General features: G+C 37.1%; 2 protein-coding genes across 2 annotated transcripts in view; both read left to right on the top strand.

Moving 5' to 3' along the window:
• The window catches only part of LOC134669288 (NGFI-A-binding protein homolog), a 47,351-nt gene extending 28,377 nt beyond the window's left edge, over window positions 1–18,974 (top strand). The window contains exons 2-8 of the mRNA XM_063526795.1: window positions 9,831–9,932; window positions 11,990–12,726; window positions 13,067–13,194; window positions 13,564–13,633; window positions 15,804–15,868; window positions 17,378–17,453; window positions 17,930–18,974. Of these exons, the coding sequence (XP_063382865.1) occupies window positions 9,831–9,932; window positions 11,990–12,726; window positions 13,067–13,194; window positions 13,564–13,633; window positions 15,804–15,868; window positions 17,378–17,453; window positions 17,930–18,046 (1,295 nt within the window). The 3' untranslated portion in view covers window positions 18,047–18,974. The remainder of the gene's footprint in view (window positions 1–9,830; window positions 9,933–11,989; window positions 12,727–13,066; window positions 13,195–13,563; window positions 13,634–15,803; window positions 15,869–17,377; window positions 17,454–17,929) is intronic.
• Window positions 1–23,001, top strand: part of LOC134669492 (uncharacterized) — a 245,804-nt gene that overhangs the window by 164,930 nt on the left and 57,873 nt on the right. The window lies entirely within an intron of this gene.

The following is a 23,001-nucleotide window of genomic DNA, read 5'->3' as shown; positions in this document are numbered from 1 at the left end:
ACAAATTAAATTATTTTCCAGGAAATATTATTTATTTCAGTTTATAATTTTTGATAACGATTAATTTTCATGATAAGATGTACTTTGTTCGTGATCCTGATCAGTACACAAAATGCTTATTAAGTAGGCATGAGAAATATTTTTATACAATAGAGACTTAGCTCTACAGCTAAGTCTCTATTGTATTGCAATATCAGGCCTTACTACGAAGCCCTTATATTGAAAAGTTTATCATCATCATCATCATCATCATCATCTCAGCCATAAGACGTCCACTGCTGAAAATAGGCCTCCCCCTTTTTTTGGGGGGTGAATGCCATAATCGCCACGCTTGGCAAGCGGGTTGGCGATCGCAGTCGAGTACACCGAATTTGAGGGACGCTGCTGCCCGTCCACCGGTGGTCTTGGACGTGGTTTAAGGACATACCTGGGTCCTGGACCTAGTTTAAGGACATACCCGGGTCCAAAAGTTTATACAGTGTACAAATTGAATTGTACGACATGGCGTGTTAATATTACTACTCATACTACTTGGTGGCTTGAATAAGAGTCGTAAAACTTATCCAACTACATTTTAACTAACCCTTATCGGCAATTTGATCAATAAGACTAAAAAGAATCGACCACCTTTTCTATTCAGATCAGATCAGAGGGTCTTTATCTCAGTAATAACTCACCAACTGTCCACTCGCCCCCTTCGTTTTTTCCTCCTCCTTACTCTATGGTCATGTTTGACGTTCTCACGGAAGTACTCTATGGTTTGTAAAAAACGCGGAAGGGTTCAAATTATTAGTTTGTTTTCGCTGGCCGTAAGGTGCAGGGTCTGTGGGAATAAATGACCCCACTGACATGGTTTTTTTATTTCCGGGAAGATGTTTTTGAAGATTCAAATGAGGGTCCGCTGGACCGCGGGTGTTGGGTTACTAGTCTGATTTGTGTGGATAATGCACGTTATGTGGGGTAACCAGTTTGATCACTTTTGGGGCTAGAAAAAGGTGTCTGGCCTCTTTTTCCTAGGTTATTGGAGTACGTTACGAAAAGCAAGTTTTTATTGTACTATTCGTAAAACACTGAGAAGTTTAAGTATACGCTGTTTAAGTGAACACTGAGAAGTAAAAGTTTAAGTGTAGGTATAGTATTAAGTCCTGTTTGAAAATTACTGCGGGACTCCTTAGGGTCTAAGCGCATCGTCGACTATTATGTCGTTACTTATCCTTTAAATATGAAGAGACTGCGACGAAGTAACTCACGATAATTGCTTCGAATCGAATGAATTTTAGTTTTAAGGTATCTTGAAATACTGTCTGCAAATACCTACAACTTAATTATCATACATCACTTAGAAAAAAAAATACTAGAAAAACTTTAATTATTATCTTAGCCAAAAATCTATACAAATGTAGATTATACTAAGTTTTTGGTTATAAAATTGTACTTTTCTTGAAATAAACATTTTTTTTTCTCTATACATCGCACTTTGAATTCGATAACCCGGCAACCTTCAAATCAAGAGTGAACAGGCACCTTCTGGGCGAGCTCGCTCCATCGTAGGCCACGTCTACGCCTCGGCTAGTCTGTGGCCATGTTTAAGCCCATTCATAATAAATAAAAAAAAGATGTCGACTATCAATTATCAAATACATAATTATGTGATACTCGTAAATATGCAGCAAATTCTGTCCAAGTTAATTAATATGTGCCAAGTGCATTTACGATAAAGTCAAACAGCGGGCGTCCTTTTGGCGCGTTCATAAGATATTAAACCTGAGAAATTGTTTGTACATATCTGATACGCAGATAACTCCGATCACCCACGGCTGATTCCAATAAAACCTTCGCCCTTAATCTCGTCAGAAAAAAAAATATTCCACACGACTTCCGACTCAAATCAGAGCCGACAAAAAACAAAAGACAGTGACTAGTCGATTTACATACGAGATTAGACGAATAAAGAGTTTTTGTAAGTTTTTTCTTACGAAAGTGAGATTATGGCAGGTGCCTGTTTTTTAGTAATTAATCAGGTTTGCATCTGTTCTGTAATTACTGAAGGGTTAATCAAATATAATAAAGAAATTAGAACGCTGGCCGGCATGTGTTTTGTCTGATTCGGCCGTTTGATACAGCCAGTAATTATGGACTGAATTAAAATGCGTGTCATGTCAGATTGCCGAAAATGTGATGGTGTGTAAGAAGCTAAATCGACTCGGGTATTAATAAAACCGGGAGACATGATAATAATTGAGCCGGGGTGCATTCTTTGCACTTATAATAGGGTGTAAAAACAATATAATAAAATTGTGTAGAAATTATAGCAACGTTGTTGTGTCGTATATTTTTTTCATGTCATGAATATATAGCCGAAAATGCCCTTATTTAAAAAAAATATGTAGTTCAACATATAAAAAAATATATAAAAAAAAACAATTACCACAGACAACATTTAAATTGAAAAGCCACAAATGCCCGAGGCGCCACTTAGGCCCTTTACACATGTTCCCATTAGACTGTCTAATTGATACCGCACCCTGCGGCTAGTTAGCACCTCACCTTCGATCCGGTATTAAAAAAAATCGAACGTATGTTGTGCAACCTTAATTTTTCAATATTCGAAGGGTTGATCGGGTAAAAAAAATGGCTTTTTCAATTTTTATTTCATCTACTCATTAAGATTAGTTTTTTTTTAAACTAGCTTTGGACTGGAATGACCTAATTTGTTTCTCCATTTGTATAAATATCGAAATTTATCTAATATCATTCATCATATTAAAATGCAACGTTTGGATCAAAACCCAAAGAAATGAATGTTAAAGCCTTCATTCTTCTCGTCTGGACCCTCACAAGTATGTTTAGGTATAGTGTAAACAACATTATTTGCGGTATTTGACGTCTGTCACTCACAACAGCAATACTACGTAAAATGTCTTGCACATCGAAATCATAAAGGAAAACAACTGCACTGCGAACGTTTACGTTCTACGTCTTTTTTTTTAATTTTAGGGTTGGCCGGACACCACCGTCATGAATCGGTAGTCGTCTAAGTAAATCGATATGAATTTTTCATTTTTCTTTTAATAAAAATAAGGAAAAGGTGGATAATTAACTGTAAATATGGATATATTTATCGTCACGTAACAGATAACAAATTTGACACTGAAATAACATAAATAAACTTTAAAATAGATCCCCAGTTAGTTTCAATTTTGACAATGGGTGCGACCTACTCGGTCGGTGTATTAAATGCATTTAGCTTGCGGGAAAACCATATAATTCTAGCTTTATTTAAATCCACTTTAAATCTCAAATAAAAATTCATTATACGTCACAATTCGATACCTCAGTCTACGTGCCATCCAATCGTAATCGCTTGCTGTGACAATCGATTTGCGTTAGTTACATCTCTATATACGTCAGTCATAATGTGTCAAATACCGCAAATAATGTTGTTTATACTATAGGTATATAGGTACAGTACATATATTAATCCTATTGTTTCTTAAAACATTTCTATTTCTATAAAAACTGTACATATGAATAAAACCCTTGGTAAAATGTACCTACTCAAACAAAAAATATTTTCCACAGGAAAGACGCATTTTTCCTAAGTTTTTGACCCTCTACCGTTAAATCCACAATTGAATACCTCCCTATTTGCTACAAATATATGTAATTTGATAGGTTAATGTATGCCGTTAGTTATACGCTAATGTTGTCTTTTAGAAGCCCTGGTGGCCTAGCGGTAAGAGCGTGCGACTTGCAATCCGGAGGCGGAGGTCGCGGGTTCAAACCCCGGCTCGTACCAATGAGTTTTTCGGAACCTAAGTATTATTATTAATTTTATTTGATATTTACCAGTTGCATTTCGGTGAAGGAAAACATCGTGAGGAAACCGGACTAATCCCAACAAGGCCTAGTTTCCCCTCTGGGTTGGAAGGTCAGATGGCAGTCGCTTTCGTAAAAAAAAACTGCCTAGGAACATGGATGGTTGTCTTTTAGACAACATATTTTCGTAGTTTATAATCGTATTAATAAATAATTTTCTTGCTACCCACACAAGAAATACGCACCTAGCTAATTAACTTGTCCTATATTCGAGGCCTTTAAATGCCAGAATGCCAGTAACAATTTTAATTATTTATACAATTACCAATTGCAGCCACAAACGAATAACATCCATTAACTTTCCTTAATTCACTATTAAAAGTCCACAAAACAAATAAAAACACGTAATTCAACAACCATAAAACGTCTTGTTCAATTTTTTATTCAATGAAACCCTGGACTCGACGCGACCATCTGTCAGTCAACGGTAGAGCTGGGGTCAACCCTTCCCTCAAACACTAAATTATACACACCCGTTCTACAGCGCAATTTCAACTCTATTCATTATTAGTTAGCTTTCAATTTTAAATCGATAAGCACTTTAGCTATTTGTGCGGTTGTAACTTTTTCAATTTAAATTTCGAATGTGTTACATGCTTAAATGTTGACCACAGAAAAGATACGAGTAGTACGTATATTTATTTACGTTCTACAATGGGGTTGGTCGGCTGAAGCATTTTACATATGGCGTCAGCATAAGTTTAATTACCTAGCTGTCTCTAGTTTTGTTCTATGGGATTTGGAATTTGACAATATCCAATTGACAAGTAAAACCTATGCTGGCGCCATCTATAAAAAACTTTAACCTCTTACCTTTTGGCCAGTTGCCAACCAAGTTGGAAACGATATTGCATGCTGGTTGGAATTAAATAGTTTAGAGAGAATCTTACTAATTAATGGGTTGTTATGTTAGTAATAGAAGAAAGGATTAGGCATACGAAGCATACGGTTTCGACAATTACTGTTTCTAAGATGGCCATCCATCCATCCATCCATCCATCCATTTCTATCCATTTCTAGTTCTCCAACCAAAACTGCAAATTTAATCAGAGGAGACAAAACTTCCTACAGAACGGGAAGATGCTATAAATGGCGATAATGACGTCGAAGAAACGTTAATTATCGTTATTCACTATATTATGTCTTCAATCTAGCATAGAAAATATTTTTTCTAGAGCTAAGACACCCGAGCTCAAAATTCGCACGGAAGCTCTCTAAAAACAAACTTTTTCAAGTCGTTAGTGTACTCACAATAGGTATTAATATTCACAAAAGACTGTATTACGCATATCAATCACACGGTGCAAGTGCGAAAAAATATCTAATCGTATGCACGAACACATCCCGGCACTTTGTTTTGTTCCGGTCTCTATCATTAGCTCCTTCACCGTATTCTTTGCATTCGCGCATCTTTTGTCAATCGAATTTCGAATGACAAAAGCGTTCTTGTTTATCCGCTAAGATTTTGTCTTTGGTTTTTTATTTTTTTATACTGTGAAGGGCGGGGTTTTTAGGCTAATTACTGTCGTATTTGGTCTGAATTAGTTGAGATTCTCACGCGGCAGTTTGTGGCATTGTCATGCACGTGTAAGAATGGTAATTATTTGGTAAGTTGACAGGATGACTCTTATGATGGAAATCATGTTGCGTGATATGTGGTTAAACATTGATACTTGTACTTTATGGTCTTTATGACCTACGTAGCAGACAGCCGAAATTTAAAATATTATTTGAAGTGAAAACTTCTTTAGCGGCGCTGGGCACTTTTTGAGGTGGGGAAAAAATGATAAACTCGAGACAGCGTAAGGCGATCACGTGACCGTAACGCTTAGATGGCCACTCATTTACATAGCATTTAAATCAATAAAGAAAAACTCAATGACATTACATGAAAAAGGTTCTAATCTTGTACGGGTTGAAATACGAGGATCTCACAGTTACATTCTAACTTTATATCACTCAAATATAATTCAATAAAACTACATCTTGATGAAATCGCTAATAAAAGTGAACTCTAGTACTGGTGAGTAAAACTCAAAATATGACCAAATATATTTAGATGCGAGGTCTGCAATAGTACATTATTGTCGAGGCTCGGAAGTAGCTACTTGCAGGCTGAGGATTCGTTTTAAACGGACGACCTTGGGAGTCCGTTTAATTGAAACCGAAGCCAGCAAGTAGCCTTCCAGCCGAGTCATACATATATAGTGCTTTTCTCAAAAATGGTGCAAGAAATATAAATATCATAGAAATATTTTACAAAAAAACGTTCTTACATATATATTTTGACAGAAAAAAAGCCCTTGCCGACATTTTATTTTTTTTTATAAAAAAATAGAAGTGTATTTTCATGCCAAAAATACGCCAACCTATTTGAGACATCTAAATAGTCGCGGTACTAATCATCTGTTTGGCTGTTTAATGGGCCTGTGCCTTCATTTGATATGGTCATTTCAACTTTTAAAAAGTTTGGAACTCGACAAATAATGGAATTTGTATGCAACATTGCAGTCCCAAAATCGACTCTGCAATGTTTTTAACTTTTTTATTTTTGACTGACCATAAACTACGCGCTTCGCGACCTATTTTTTAGACGGCAAAGTCGACTTTGCCGTTCATTTTTGAGAAAAGTAACTTTACAATTTCTATTCGAATTTTAAACAATTAACGCTACAAATTTGAAGTTCGAATTTTAAACAAGCTCACTGCCCAGCAATTTCGGAACTAAAGTTTTTCAATAGAAAGGAGGATGGGTGAATTATACATAGTGCTGCAGACATTTTGGACTAGTCATTGAGTTTTCACTTCTGTCGGCACTCCCGGAGTGCAACCCGTTGTTTTTTAATCACGTAATTAGGATAATTATAATTACCTACCTACCGATTCAATTAATTGGATTAATATTTGAAACCATAGGTAACTGTGGCTGATGGGTACTTCCATTCTGACACCCTTTTTAATTAATTATAAAATGTATAGTACGACACAAGCTTGACTTGCTTTTATATCTTTCTTAATTACCATACAGAGTTTAAGCTTTCTATACTACAGAGATATTTGAGAGATATTTAAAAAATACATTGTTGGGCTTGAGATAGACACCGCTGACAGACAGACTTTAAGTATTTGTTGTTATAGCGGCAGTAGAAATACATCATATGTGAAAATTTCAACTGTCACTGTAGCTATCACCGACATCACCGTTTATGAGATACAGCCTGGTGACAGACAGACAGACGGACAGTGGAGTCTTAGTAATAGGGTTCCGTTTTTACCACAAGGTACTTGAAGGTACCTACATACTCGTACCTATAATCGCGTATGAAACTCTACCTACCTTACTGATGTTCCGTCGGAGAGTTTTCAAATTGCAAATTTTTCACATTATAAGTTTCGGAATTTTCACATATTTTGATATGAGGAAAGAGGATAATAATTTTCCATTTTTCAAAAAGAAAAGTTTATTCGTTTATGAAAATTTTTGGAAACTTTTCCTATTTAAAAAAATACGCTACTTGCACATCTGTAAGTAATCTAACTCTTCTAAGCTAAGCAATAATTGTGTCGAAGTCTAGTGAAAGGTCCCACTTACCATATAAGGACGTGATTTGCTTGTATTTTTTCTTTATACGAATAACCTGTGAAAGCGTCCTTATGGCAAGCGACAAAGTTGGACCTTTTGCTTAGAAACGATACAATTAAAAAATAACAACATTTACAAAACTAACTAATTAAAAAAAACTATAATAAATTTTAATGTCACATCTCCGTGATTTAAGAACATTTTAAATAAATATTATAAGTAGCTCCACACGGTAGTTTTTTAAAGATGACAAGAAGTTTCTGTTAAAAAAAAAACAAAAGACCTGACGTCTTAAACAACAGAAAAGTAATAATGATGCATAAATTAAATATTATAATCACATAGGTTCCACAATCTACATTCCCAAGGCATTTTTTTAAACACTAAAAAACTTTCTTGCACCGTGAGACTCGCGAAAGAAATTAAGGACATTGAAATCGTATGCAAATTCCTGACGTGACCAGAAAAAAAGTAAAAATTAAAAAAAAAGACAATGAGCGCGGGTTAGCGCGTCCCTTCTCATAAGGCCGATGCGTGGCGATTTTTTTTGCGAGCACAGATTATGTTAATGCGTTTTTTGGACATCGGATCGTGAGACAGGTTTTTTTTATTTTAGAAAGAGTTGCGTAAGGGCTTGTTAGGGATATATTCTCATGTGTTTCTTTGGTTCAGTATGAATTATGCTAAATAGCAAAATTAAGCGTTGATTTTTGAATGACGGTACGAAATAGTTATATTTTAACTTGATAAGGTGAAGGATTTTTTTTAATTTCTTGTACATTCAGCTACATAAGAAATTGAAAATGCCCTCATCATATCTCTATTATTGTCGAAATAATATAATAGCGTGTGCAGATCGTTTTGAATATCTGGCTCTGGCTCGTTTAGCCACTTCTGGTGCTGAATATATGCTGCTATTAACAAAAAACAGCTAAGCTTGCAGGATACATTTATTCCACTTGCAATTTAAGCAGCTAACGGTAGTTAACGTTTAGTATTTTGTATTCGTGTGTACTACTTAAATATTGTAAAATCATTGGTATTGTTTCTAATCCATATGTATTGATTGAGTAATTTGTCGGATTTTCCAGTTAGTAGCCCGTAAATAAGACATTTAAAATGCACTTTTGGCGTGCAAGCATTAAATTTGCAGGTATAATAATCGTTGAATATCAGAATAAAGTCATTAAATATACTGTATACAAGCGTAACATAAGTACTACATACCTATTTACTTTAGACGAAAACAACCCATTTTTTGCTGCGTTTTTTTTTCTATATCTAACCTTTTTCTACCTGCCAAGAGGTGGAGTCATAGACCCACCCCACATTTTTTTCCGTCATAAAAACCAATAGTGCACGAGGGTGGTAGTTTTGGGGTGGCAACATTTTTTCGTAGACGATCGATATTTTTGCCGCGCGAAGGGGCTTGGGACTTAACCCGTTCTGCCGAACAAAAGACGTCCCCTTTATATAAACCTTTTCATTTTTTCGTCTGGTAACGGTTGGCGATTCTTTTCGGTAATAGCTAGGGTTGTTATTGAAAGGGGTTGTTTTTTGTGTGCGCCTCTCCTCACGCGAGTCTGCCGCCAAATTGTTTGGGGCACGAACGTTATAACTTTGTGGAAACCTTGGATACGATTGCATTTTAGTAAATTATAGTTTTAAACGATTTAGGGCTCATTTCCGCTATTATAACATTTTATGGCGCTAAACACTTACAATGATTATACAATTATACCAAAACTTGAATGGACAATACAATTAAATAGCACAAGAAAGCGAACGGTTCACGGTTAATTTAAGTAACTACAGCTACTTAATCCGACTCTACCAAGTCTATTCTCTTCTTAGTCGGATACTCTTGTCAGAGCAGTCGTGGTCATTGAGGTCGTTGTACGGCCTTTTTTGTTGTTTCCACCAAGTCTATTACTAGTTTAGTATGATCTCTGTGGGAGATATCGTATTTACTTTATAAACTGCAATCGCTGTTGTGAGGACGAGTAAACAACTTAAAAGAAAAGGCAGTTTAGGGTTGATGACAAAGACATCGTAGGTCTATTGAACAATAATAGAAATTAGGAATAGTGCAGTAAATAAACCGATATGATATGTAGGTATTGTAGGTACATATTTCTCTTTTATTCTGGTTCAGGCAAATTATGGGTCTCGAATAATGAGCTGGAAACTCAAATACACCTTCATTACGGCGTTCTTAAAATCACTGGAATTCTCATGTGCACGTCAGAAGGTATTCAAGGTCAAATGTCATAAAAATCGGTTTTTCGCGGAATGTAACTGGAGTTGATTGCATCGCGGAGATTGCTTTAAGAGCAACGTTATAATCTTAATTTCTGTTTTTCCGCAGTGGTGGTGACGTCCCGACCATCCAACGAGGCTGAGCTGCAACTGTACCGCGTCATGCAGCGGGCCAGTCTTCTGGCGTACTACGACACGCTGCTCGAGATGGGTACGTACTGAATTGTACAGTTTTAAAAACTTTAAAAATCTTATAAAAATGTAAACTCTAGCGTTTTGTACACATCATTAACGGTCATCATGTCATTTCATGAACTTAAAAAATCTTGCTCGCATCAGTTAAATAGATTACTTTGAGAGAGATGCAACTGTGAGTAATTTTAAATCAATATCAAGATAAGATCAGATTTTAAAAGTTTCGATGCCTTTAGATTCTAAAGTAGACTTGTGAACTGAAGTGGCATCTAAAGGTTAGCGAATATACGTAACATGGATATTTTTTATAAACTCTACCTAAGTCTGAATCAGTAGGTACATGGTAAAAACCTACCCCGTTTTTAAAAGTAAGTAGTTGTAACTTTAAGGAATGATTTGCCCAGTATTAAGCTTCCTTGTGTAACATGATAATCGTTAAGGGTAGTTGGTATATAGAATACATAATCGTAGCCGGGGGGTCGGAGACGGCTGCAGGCGTGCGCAAAAAACGAATTAACCACGCTTTCCGGTCTGGCTATAAAATATCTGAGTACCTAGCTACACATGTATACATGCGTATTATCTGGAAAAAAGAGATTTTAATTCGGAGTTGAATTCAAAATTTCAACCAATAGGTTTGCTTACCTTATTACACATGGGTAGGTAGGTATAACTTAGCAATTTACATTTATTTAAATATATAGAGGGAAACATTATAGGAAAATTATTTTACAAAGATCGACCTAATGCCACGGTAAGCTTGAAATACGACTTGTGTTATGGGTACTAGATGACGACGATTCGCGATGAACACACAAATAAATGAATTTTTGAAATTGTGTCACTGGGACCTTCTAGGAAAACAAAAACTTTTTTTTTATGTAGGTACCTAAATGTATTTCCAGGCATCTTTTTATACAATAAAAACAAAAAATAACTACTTGAGCCCAATCTTAAATACCTATTTAATAGGTAAGTATACAATTTTATTTTGAAAAGATATAACTAATATTTACAAATTTTCTTAAAGGAAAAATTCCCATGCCAAATTTATAGTAGGTACTTAGGTACAATTTCAGTCCCAAAACATATTTTTTTTCTGCTTCAAAAAAATATACTGATAAAAAGTAATCTACCGCTCTAATCTAAAAGTAATCATATACATACCAGTATACTAAGTGAACAATCTTAGTCCAGTTTTTATATAAAACCCGCATTGTTTCGTCTCAAGCCCAACACTTATAAGCGGAAGGAACGTAAGAAAAAACACTTTCTCATCGCTCGAGATGCTGCGCAAAAACAACATTTCCATAACCTAACCTAAAAAACGCGGACCTTCCATCTCATGCAAATTATTTTTTTTCTCAATTTTTACTTTTTAGCCGTCATCGGAGAAGGGTTTTGGCCGGTTGTCTTTTGTTTTTTTTCTTTGCAAAATGGTCACGTAGGAATTTGCATATTTGCTTAAATTAAACGTGTGAATTGAAGTTTTTTATTGAATCACACGTTTTTGTTGAACAATGATAGCGGAATGAACTTGGTCCGCCAGTTTTGCATATTAATGTTGGTATGGGATTAGGTGAATTGGTTAATTTTTTTGGACCTGAGAAAGTGTAGGGGCTTTCGAAGATAGTTAATCCTATTTGTTTGAAATGCTTTACTTTGCGAGTTGCGATTATGCAAACGAAGTTTTTCAGTCCAGTGCTCGTTACAAGGACTTCTTTAAAGAATATTACTAAGCATAAGCATAAGTAAGGTACGGCCCGTACGGGTATTATGACCCTAATGCTCAATTATGTTAAGATTATAAACATGCAAGTTGCGGAAAGTTAGCAAAAAGTTTGAAAAATTTAACAATTATGTTTTGGAAAGTTAGGAAAAAAGTTTTGGAAATTTATGGCATTTGCAATCACAAAATGTGGCAATCTCTTGACTAATGTGAAATTTCCATTGTGATGTTTATAATAATGACACTCCTTCACTTTGTTCTATTCAAGTCGGTGCAACGTTAGCTTAGGCGGATTCTAGTACTTATATAGAATTAAATCCTAACTTAAATAATTTACAATCCAGGCGGTGATGACGTCCAGCAACTTTGCGACGCCGGCGAAGAAGAGTTCCTCGAAATCATGGCACTCGTTGGCATGGCCTCCAAGCCCCTCCACGTCCGCCGCCTCCAGAAGGCCCTCCAAGAATGGGTCAACAATCCCGCTCTCTTCCAAATCCCCATCGTCCCTCTCTGTCCCACCGAAAACCCCTTCGTCTGCAACCAAAGATTACTCAACATGCCCACTTTACCTAGTCTACCACGTACAGTCAGCTCTCCTGAAAGCAGACCAATGTACAGCCCTTCTCCGGGAGCACCGGAAAACAGCTGTGGCAGCACAGCTTCCCAACCTAATGCTAGTCCTGTCCATACGAACAATTTTACAAAAATAGTCCTACCATCGTCCCCTGCGGCAGCCCCTGTCACAACTACCGCCTCTAGAAGTTTCTCTCCTCAATCCGCTTGTCCTCCTTCAGCCGGTTCTAGTCCAAGCTCAGTAACATCCCCAGTCCAGTTAACACCAGTTTTACTAGACGTTCATGTTCAAAAATTAGCGGCTGCGGCAGAGAAGTTGAGCAAGCATTTGCCTCAGTTAGAACCAAAGCCTCAGAACACGAAGAAGAAAATGTGTAAAGACTTGGAGCTGGTGATGATGATGCCGGAGGCGGATCCGCGGAGGATGGAGGAGATAAGGAAGTACGCGGCGATATATGGCAGGTTCGATTGCAAGAGGAAACCGGAGAAGCCCTTAACGCTGCATGAGGTAATTATAAATATTCTGTAGTATAATGTGTGCTATTCTTTTCATCTACATGCGTACTTAAATAAAATTATGGTTGCTCTCCAAATTTATTTGTTTTTAACGAACATCCAATTTAAAAAAGAAAAGTAATTTTCTGGAACATCTAATAAGGTATTGAAAGAACGTTTTGAAACGCGCGTCTATCCTTCGGATAAGGCCTAATAAGAGTCTAGCAAGAAAATTTGGTTTTCAAGTCCACCTTCATCCAAGTTTACTCCTTGAAGCGTTTCACATAGATTATATAATTGCCTTTACACTCTAAAACGAAATTCTTCAACGATATTGTATCTCGCATTTGCAGGTGATGGTAAACGAAGCGGCGGCTCAGATGTGCCGCTGCGTCCCCGCGCTTCTGACGCGCCGTGACGAGCTGTTCCCCCTCGCGCGGCAACTAGTCCGGAGAGCTGGTCTCCATTACTCTAAGCACGGGTACATATAACTTTGTATCTATAGAATATAATCTGCAACGTGCTAAAATAAATATTTATTTTTCTAGCTTTTTGGTGAAGGAAAACATCTTGAGGAAACCTGCGTACTTACATCTGCAAAGAAATTCAAAGGTGTATGTGAAGTCCCCAATCCGCATTGGGCTAGCCTGGGGACTATAGCTCAAGCCTTCTCACGCATAAGAGAAGGCCTGTGTCCAGCAGTGGGACGTATACATATAGGCTGAAATTATTTATTACCTATTAATACAACACTACTACTACAACACAACACTACACTACTATAATACAATACAACATTCCAAGTTGTCAATTTCTATAGTGGTTTAACGATTGTTTTTTTTTGTTTCAGCCTTCCTCCTACGGCGGCCGGCAACGAGGAGGCCGAAGATGACGCGACCGCCGTTAAGCGGCCCCGCCAGGTCACTCACGTTGACCTCACTGGCTAGCTTAGAACTAACAACCAGCACTGACCTAGACCTACAGGCTTCGCCAGGTCACTTGCGTGGACCTCACTGCCTAAATTAACACTAACTAATTACTAGCACTGAGCTAGATTTAGTCCTTCAGGCTTACAAAGGGTTTAACTGCCTCGCTAGGTCACTCACGTAACCTTGATGGCTAGCTTAGCACTAACTAAGCAGCACTCACCTTGACCTAGGCCTTCAGACTTACAAGGGATCCAAAGGCCCCTCGAGGTTACTCAAGTTGATCATCAGTCCTGCTCAAAAGTGGGCGAATTGGCCTCTTCAGGTCCGTTGTACTTACGTTGACCGTTCGTAACAACACTGGCCCGGCCCTACAGAGAAGCACAGCTATCTGGTACAATGAGACAACACTTTCATTATACCAGATTGCTGACTAACTAAAAATGATAATCGAGACCTATATAACAAACTACCGGGCCCTAGCAGAAAATCGCATAAATATTTATTTATTAACAATTATCTCTAACATGTGGGGTGCTGAAAACATAACTTTAAAAAATATTTCACACACAAAATTTTGCAGTAACATGTCAAATTTATACCCGCTATCCCTGTACACAGTGGGCCAGCGCCGGCCAGTCCAAGGGACGCAGCCATGCGGTAGAATTAGATAGCAATATCACTTGCTCCCTCTAATGCATAAATGCGTCCCCCAGACTGGCTTACGCTGGCCCATTGTGTACAGTGGCCTTTATATTGATTTATGTCATTAATGTCATCTCAATTAAAACTAACTAGAAAAAGCAAACGAACGATATCACATTCAATTACACGACATAGATTCTGATAAGACTTCTTCGTCGTTTAAAATAAATGGCATTATGATTGATCCTTGTGGCACTCCTATATTAATTCTTACTCGGTATTTGATACATGGACATACGTTTTAAATGATTAATTTAAACTATCTCACATAATCTATCTAATTAGTATCTGATTCAATATGACTCTTAATTTAACTTTATTTTGCATTTACATTATTTATCTTAAAGGTAAGCATGGTTATTACACTATCAAACGCTTTATCACGTTCAGTTGCATTTTCATTATATACTTCTTTATTTAGATCACTTGGAATGGTACTGGTTCTGGTAAGTAGAAATAATTTATTAACATTTTGCCTGACTTTAGTCCTTCGGAAGATGGTTTAATCTAATTAGATTGCATGTGCGCCTTGTTAGATTATTGATATTCCAATATTTTCAAAAGACTAATTTTGTTTATTTTCGTTTCCCGCTTTTATATTGTTTTATTTACCACCCACCCATTAAAACTGTGTTGTGTACAATAAAGTGATTACTACTACTACTAAAGTCTATTTCAATAGAACTTGCTAACTATTTACATAGTACAAACGACGTAACTTTGTTTTATCACGGTTTCTCTTTGAATTTTCACACCACCTCATCAAATACCATTGAAACCATACACATAGACACTATTGTAATGCTCCGTTCCGTAAAATACATAAATATATAACTGTATCTTGGATATTTAATTAAAAGTTAAAATGGGGTCATAAGTTAGGTTATTAAGACCTGTTGGAATGACGGTTTTGTTTCTTTTAAATTCTACAATTGTCTATGATGGGTAGTGTTGTGAATAAAGTTTGTGATATAAACCCGCTACACACTACCCAAACCACGTTCTGTACTACCGCCGCGGTTATAAAATACATCAATACATCATTCTTAAGTACTAATTTGTCTTCTGATCGTGATTATAAAATTAAAAATAAGTAACTACTTGTTTTTTACTTTTGGTATTTTATTATTCGATATGGTTTGACATTAGTAAAGTAGTAAGTAGGAGTCTTGCCCATCACTAGTAAATTCATCATTCAGAGACAATTTCAATATGGCGGTTTGTTTACATAGTTAGCAAGTTCTATTGAAAGAGACTTTACTACTAAAATTCAACTAAAACTTAGTCCTCTACTATACATGGATATTAGCCGTTTCGTTTCGATATACAAAAAATCCAAAAATTTCCAAATATTTAAGAAAAAAAAATCATGCTGTCAATTTACACCAATTGGATATTGGAGTTCGGTGTTTGCACTGATGTGACGAGAACGAAGATTATATATTTCTTGTTTGTGCAGGATGGCGAGGAAGGTAACGGCATCCGCGCCAGTCCTGACGCTGCACGGAACAACTCAAATCACAGGTAAACTGGAACCAGGGACTGGATGTATCTTTTTATATAAAAATCGATGCGGTTGCCATAACTGCCATATGATACCTTTTAACATTAAGATGAAAGTGAACGACCCTCTCGATATCACCTCTTCATACAAACGTAGTCCTCATTTTCCTCTCTGGATATTAACATTATTAAAAATATTGTGACACCATTTGTTGTACATCAACCACAGTTCTGCCCCTAGGTTTGATTATTTTCAAAATTTTAATTCTTATTAGATTTTGGAGCATTTTTAGGGTTCCGTACCCGAAGGGTAAAACGGGACCCTATTACTAAGACTTCGCTGTCCGTCCGTCCGTCCGTCCGTCTGTCACCAGGCTGTATCTCACGAACCATGATAGCTAGACAGTTGAAATTTTCACAGATGATGTATTTCTGTTGCCGCTATAACAACAAATACTAAAAACAGAATAAAATAAAGATTTAAATGGGGCTCCCATACAACAAACGTGATTTTTGACCAAAGTTAAGCAACGTCGGGAGGGGTCAGTACTTGGATGGGTGACCGTTTTCTTTTTGCTTTTTTTGTTTTTTTTTATAGTACGGAACCCTTCGTGCGCGAGTCCGACTCGCACTTGTTTAATATGTTTTTCGCTCCTAATTTTTACAATAATCAAAAAATCGGTAAAAGTCAAACGTAGAGGCGTAGCTACTGTTAATATACATCGAATTATGTAATAGTTATTTGTTTTACAAGGGGGCAAAGTTGTTGTTTAACTACTCGTGCTAATATTGATACCCGAGCAAGCGAACGTTTCCAAAATTGAAACACGAGCGTAGCGAGTGGTTCGAAAAATGGAACCTTGAGCGTTGCGAGGGTTTCAAAGCACGAGGGTTAAACAAAATTAGCCCCCGAGTGACACACAAAATTTTTCACCACACCAACCCGAAGCAAATATTAAATGTAAAATATCAAACAAAATTAAACCAAACCAAATCCAAATGAATGTTATTAAATATTTATCATCCAAAGTTATCATTTAAAAGTCAATTCTACCAGCAAACATAAGAAAACAACTCAAAATTTGCATTTGATTACTTTGCCTCACATGTGGATAAAATGCAACTTTGCTATTCGTTTTTGAAGTGCAAAGTAATTCTTTCCGAGCTGGTGTGGTGAAAAAATATTTTCCATAATGTCAATATTCAGAGAGGAAAATGGGGACTACGTTTGTATGGAGAAGCGGCCGTCCCCTTTCCTCTTAAAAGGTACCTACATATCTTTTCAGTCACACTTGGTTGGATATGGTATTTTATTATCTATCATCATTGTTGTTGTGTATTAACGAGACCTCCGTCTTCTGTTCTGTGTCCCCAGATCTGGTGAATGCGCTTGAATGCATTCACTATCACGCTATTTGCTCCTTGTAGTTCGGTAGAACGGGGTGCAGTGCGTGAGCAGCGTGAGCCAAAATTAGAAGGACCTTATTGATATGTTCTCACGCGTTGTAGTATTGATATTGCTTGTTGCAGCTGGTGGGGCGTGAAGGCAGAGAGCGACGACGCGGACTCACGCTGTTCTTACTCAAGCACCAGTACACCACCACCGGTAATACTTCCTTTTCTATTCATTTTCGGAACATGTTCTGCTCCGTTCAAAAGCTCCAAGCTTGAATTTTATTATAACATAACTTTTTATCATCCAATTGTCATTTACCTAACGAGTCCTGAGAATCACCTAGCAGGGCTAATTCGTGCAAATTACCAATAACTCCTCCTTTGTGATACGGTGTACGATCATATGCTACTCTGCTTTACCATCAAGCGGACCGTTTGCAATCGGTAATGGTATTAAAACTCTAATATTAATACATTCTTTCTCCTATTGGGCGTCCCAGATACCGCTGGAGTGACGAAGCCCAAAAAGACCTGTCCGCCCTCGGGAACCAAACTGGCGTGAAGTAGCGCAGAATAGGGCAGAATGGCGCTCTCTTGTGTCAGAGGCCAAGATCCTCTTTGGGTCACTGAGCCAGTGATGTATGTATGTATGTATGTCCTATTTAATTCCCCTGTCGCCTGTTGCAGGACGCAGAAGAAAGACCACAAGTGGTAGCCGCACGAGGAGACAGCATCATAGCTGTAGCGAATCCGGCACTCCAACCACCGCCACCACCACACCCTGCGAGGAACCACTCTAACTGACAATAATCCTCAGGACCCCACTGCCGTGCAGAAATCACGGTCCTATCATGATCAGCCACAGAACCAACGTTTACCACTGCGAACAAGTAGGCCGTGTAAATGTTCAATTGTTATGCGATACCTACTTTGTCAGGGAGACAATCATTATCATAGTTGTTGCTCTTCAATGGCTATCACTTCAAACCTCATCCTGTAAGGAACCACTCGAACTAAAAAAAGTCTAGGATTCCAGGCAAAAATAAGTGATCAGACAAAGCCTGTAAAATTTTTAGTTGATATGTGATCCATATTTGCCAAGGAGGCATCATCATAGCCGTGGCGTATCCTGCTCGCTACGAGATTGTGGACCACCATTGGAACCAGCAAGGGACCACTTCACACAAAACTGTTCCCAATATTCCACGCAAAAATAATGGAATGCGGAATACGAAGAAAGCGTAACACTGCGATAGAATAGTTAGGGCCTGTAAAATTTTCTACTGATACGTGACACCTTGTCAATGAGACATCAGGTTGGCTGTGGCAAATCCTGCTCTCCGTCACTGCTGGACGTAAATACTACAACTGACGTAAAGTTCTCATTATCCCATACAATAACTGTATTGTAATTATGCCTACTGCCAGCACAACTCGGTGACGAAAAAAGAGTTTCCCGCTGAGCTGCCGGCCTAGCCAAGGTTACGATCGCTATCGCTTCGACAACGAAAACCATTATGTCTCTCTATCACTCTTCCATATTAGTGCGACAGTGACAGTTGCGTTTCGATCGCTACGGAGCGTAAGCGATCGGCATCTTGGCTACGCGGCCTGGACCAATATGGAAACGATATCGGAATTATACTTTCATCCACCACCATCGGACTCAGCAAGGTACCACTGATATTACGAGTATATTAATGCCTTTTAAGTAGCTAACACACTATCGCACCGCACCAAGGTCATTGTGGGACGCACCCATAAGTGAGAGGGAGAAAGCGATATCTCTTTCTCCCTCTTACTTATGGGTGCGTCCCTCAATGACCTTGGTGCGGTGCGATAGTGTGTTAGCTACTTTAGACTGACTTCTCTGAAACATCACTTTCTTCGAGAATCAAGAGAAGTGCCATTCTTTGAGTAAAGACATTTGAATAAACTATATTTACACAAAGTGTACACTAACATTCCACCAAAAAGATAATTTAAAATTGTAAATATTAATGATACTTTAGTAACTTAAGTAAAGCCATAACATGCCTTGTAGTCATTAACTCATTATTATGTAAGGCCGTGTACACACGATACTAGTTACAGAATACTTGGAGAACCTATTTTGGAAGAATAAACTGATTTTATGGTTAAACGAATCCACAAAGAAGTTATATTATTTTTTAAATCAAACACATCATTGTTCGCCTGTTCGCCATATGTATGTTTACTGTTTTTTTTAAACCGCGAGGGGGACCAATGTTTTATGGCATCATTTTGTATTTACTAAATTACGATTTAAAGCAATTACTTATTTCCAATCACACATAAATAAATGTTATTACGTTGTAAAATCTGCATAATTGTGTAGCTAAGTGACAAATGTGGCAATAACTATTAATAATAGATATTAACTGCTGTTTTATACAAATCATTATATAATGCATATTATAATTTCAGATGCACTAGAGATTTAATATCTTAATCCGAACCGATTTAGTTATATCTATAGGTGTAACTACGTATTACTTAGTACTACATAATCAATAATTTAAAAAAACCTGGTTATGACTTTTTTTGTTGTTATTAAAAATGAATAAGTTATTGACTTACGCTTTTAGAGAAACTTAGGTACGTAGAGTTTCTTTACCGATAGAGTAAAAAAATATGTGAAGTCTACCCTGTGACTCTACCGTCTATGCTCCCAATAGACCCAATACAGCACAAAGTGCCTAAATGCGAAGACCGAAGGCCGAGCTTCGCGTAGGGCCTAAGGCCGGTGCATGCGTTTCTTGGCCTTCGGCCTCGCGTGGAAGCGCGCCTCTCTCTGGTGCTCCCTTCGTCTCTTCGCAGAGCACAGCCTTTGGGCAGTTATATGTGCTGTACATAGTATCGTGTGTCATCAGCCTTACATTTTCATACTTCGCTTACTTTATTATTTTAGAATGACATTCAGAATAAAACTATAATTCTTGCTATAAATACCACAATGTGCAATCATCTGCAATAATAAACATTGTTTTATTAAGCAGATTCGTCTGCTATTACATCTTTTTTAATTAAAGGGAAAATGGAAGGACTCGAACTTGCAACCTGGAATACCGGTCCAATCGCTCTTTACCAACTGAGATACCGAAGCTTACCAGAAGCGTGCGAATATTAAAATCAGATCCCCTAGTTAGGCAGCTGAAATAGATGGCGCTGTGTAATTCGCCATATGTTTTACCGTACGCATAATGAACGGAAACGGACAGCGCCAACTACCTACATAAGCTATCAAATTCGAAGCACAAATTTAATACCTCATAAAATCTTTGCCTTAATTCAGCTTAGGGCTAAATATAATCTTTAATGATTAGTAAGCGAACTATCTCATACAACCTATGCTCATCATGGGTACTTGTAAATATACATAGCTATTATAAACTAATTATTGTAAGTATAAGATTGACATTGCGAGCCATAATGTATTTACGTAGCGTAAGGAATTTATATAATACATAACGTTTATACATACCAACTTATATTGTTTTATTTAATTATAAAGACATTATTTATAAACACTCGAAAAAACTGACAAATATCGTTACATATTTTGAGTTGTTTTTAGTAGAATTGACTTTTAAATCTTGATTTTGAATGATCAATATTTATTAAATATTCAGCGTTCAGTTGAAATTCATTTGTAATGTTCTACTTACAGGCAGTATTTTTCTACAGACTCAGATCATGAAATAACCGTACCTTCCTTGGTACAATGCCTCAGGGGCCTATTTTAGATTTAAGCTAGTTATTAATTTCGTTTAGTTGTACCACTGTATATATATTGTATGTAAATAAATGATTTATAACCGTCCTTAATTAAGTAGTAAAATCTTTATATAACCATAGAAATATTTATCAAAGGACTTAAACAAATTAATGCCTAGGTGGCCGATCTTCATGCATGCCATCACTGTTCTACACATTACACATCCTCCATAAATAACCCTTAATACGCAGTACTACAAATTGGATAATTGTGTTTATCATATTAAAATAATAACTTGCAACAACAGAACAAGCGGCGCAAATATGTCCTCGGTGAGGGATACATATTTGCGCCATTTGGCGTAGAGACTCTGGGACCGTGGGGGCCTAGCGCAAAAGCCTTACTTAAGGAAATGTCCCAGCGTCTCATCGACACCACAGGTGACCAGAGGGCTGGCAGCTACCTCGGCCAGAGAATAAGCCTGGCCATCCAAAAAGGAAACGCTGCCAGCCTCCTGGGCACCATAACAAACGAAGGTGACCTGGGGAGCATTTTTTATTTATAAGTTCTGTTAAATTTTAATGTTGTTTTTATTATCACTTTATTTGTTATTGGTAAATAAATTACTTTTTAACTTGCAACAACTAAATTGATAGGTGGTACCTAATAATTTAATAAACAATGTACATTGTCAATAACTTAGTCTGTGTCTGTGTTTATGTGTTTATGTGTGTGTCCTCTAGGGATCCTGTTTCTCACGTGCTTGAAGACGTCGAAGCTATGACTGTATTATTTTACGAGTATATCTACCTACTCGACGTCAACAGAGACAAATTTATTTCAAAAACATGCTAAAGTTGCGGCCATAATTTAGTGAGTCAACTAGTATCTTAGAATCGCTTGACAAGCGACAGGTTTACGAGGGTCGCACTGAAATATTCGGGAATGGGACACTTAGAAATAACATAATAGAAAGAGGCATATAATTTATAAAAATGTAACTCTTTATAAAACTTTTAAGGTATATTCCATTTGGTTGTCATTTGTATTTAAGAATTACTGGCAATTTGAAAATTGTATGTCGAACATTATTTGAATTTTTGGCCAAGTGATTTTTCGGATCATATTTTTAAACGGTTTTCAATATACCCTCAGCGAATAAATAAAAGTTACAATGGGCTTCTGTTATTTTTTTATGAACTAGAGTTCACCGTACGCTCGTTTGCAGTTAAAAATAAATATGAAAGTCACTTTCATTTTATCCCATGGGTGATCTTAAAGAAGCATGTCATTCCAAAGCGACGTCAAAAATTAAAATCGCATTTGTGCTGTTAATTAAAAAGACTGCCAAAAAAGTTGCATATCGGCAGATTTCGACATTCCTAAATATTCATATGACAACAGTAAAAAAATCTTTTATATATATATACATTTAAAAAAAACTTCAATTCCGTTGGCTACTCCACGAATTTCATACAAAACCACTAAGGCCCCAAAATCGCCATACAAAAAGGACTTTGGGATTATGAGCCGTGTGCATTACAGAATGATTACTTTCAAAAGAAAATTTATATGCGTGGTCAGTTTGAGTTTAAGTATGCATTAAAATAAAGATTGACTGTCTAGATGCGACAGATTTCTCTATTCCCGACATTTTCAGTGCAACCCTCGTATGTGTCGGTTTGTCCGTTGCATACGTAGCGTAGAATGATTGTGATAAGTCTCCTTACTGAGTAATAGGTAGGTACCTACCAAATATTAATAGAAGTTATATCATTTTAAAACGTCCAAGGGACGCAGCCATGCGGTAGAATGAGATAGCAATATCACTTGCTCCCTCTAACGCATAAAGGCGTCCCTTGGAGTGGCCGGCGATGGCCCATTGTGTACTGGGGCCTTAACGAAAATGGCATGCAAGTTCTTGATACGTATAAATGGAGCTTAATAACAACGTCTGGTAAGTTTTCGTTGCTAGAAATTGTAACAACTGCAAAGAAATCAGTGAGTAGAAGTAATATAT

The sequence above is a fragment of the Cydia fagiglandana genome, chromosome 1, assembly GCF_963556715.1.
Source record: "Cydia fagiglandana chromosome 1, ilCydFagi1.1, whole genome shotgun sequence".
Lineage (NCBI taxonomy): Eukaryota > Metazoa > Arthropoda > Insecta > Lepidoptera > Tortricidae > Cydia > Cydia fagiglandana.
The sequence above is the reverse complement of the archived record's forward strand: the minus strand, read 5'-3'. Positions and strand labels throughout refer to the sequence as shown.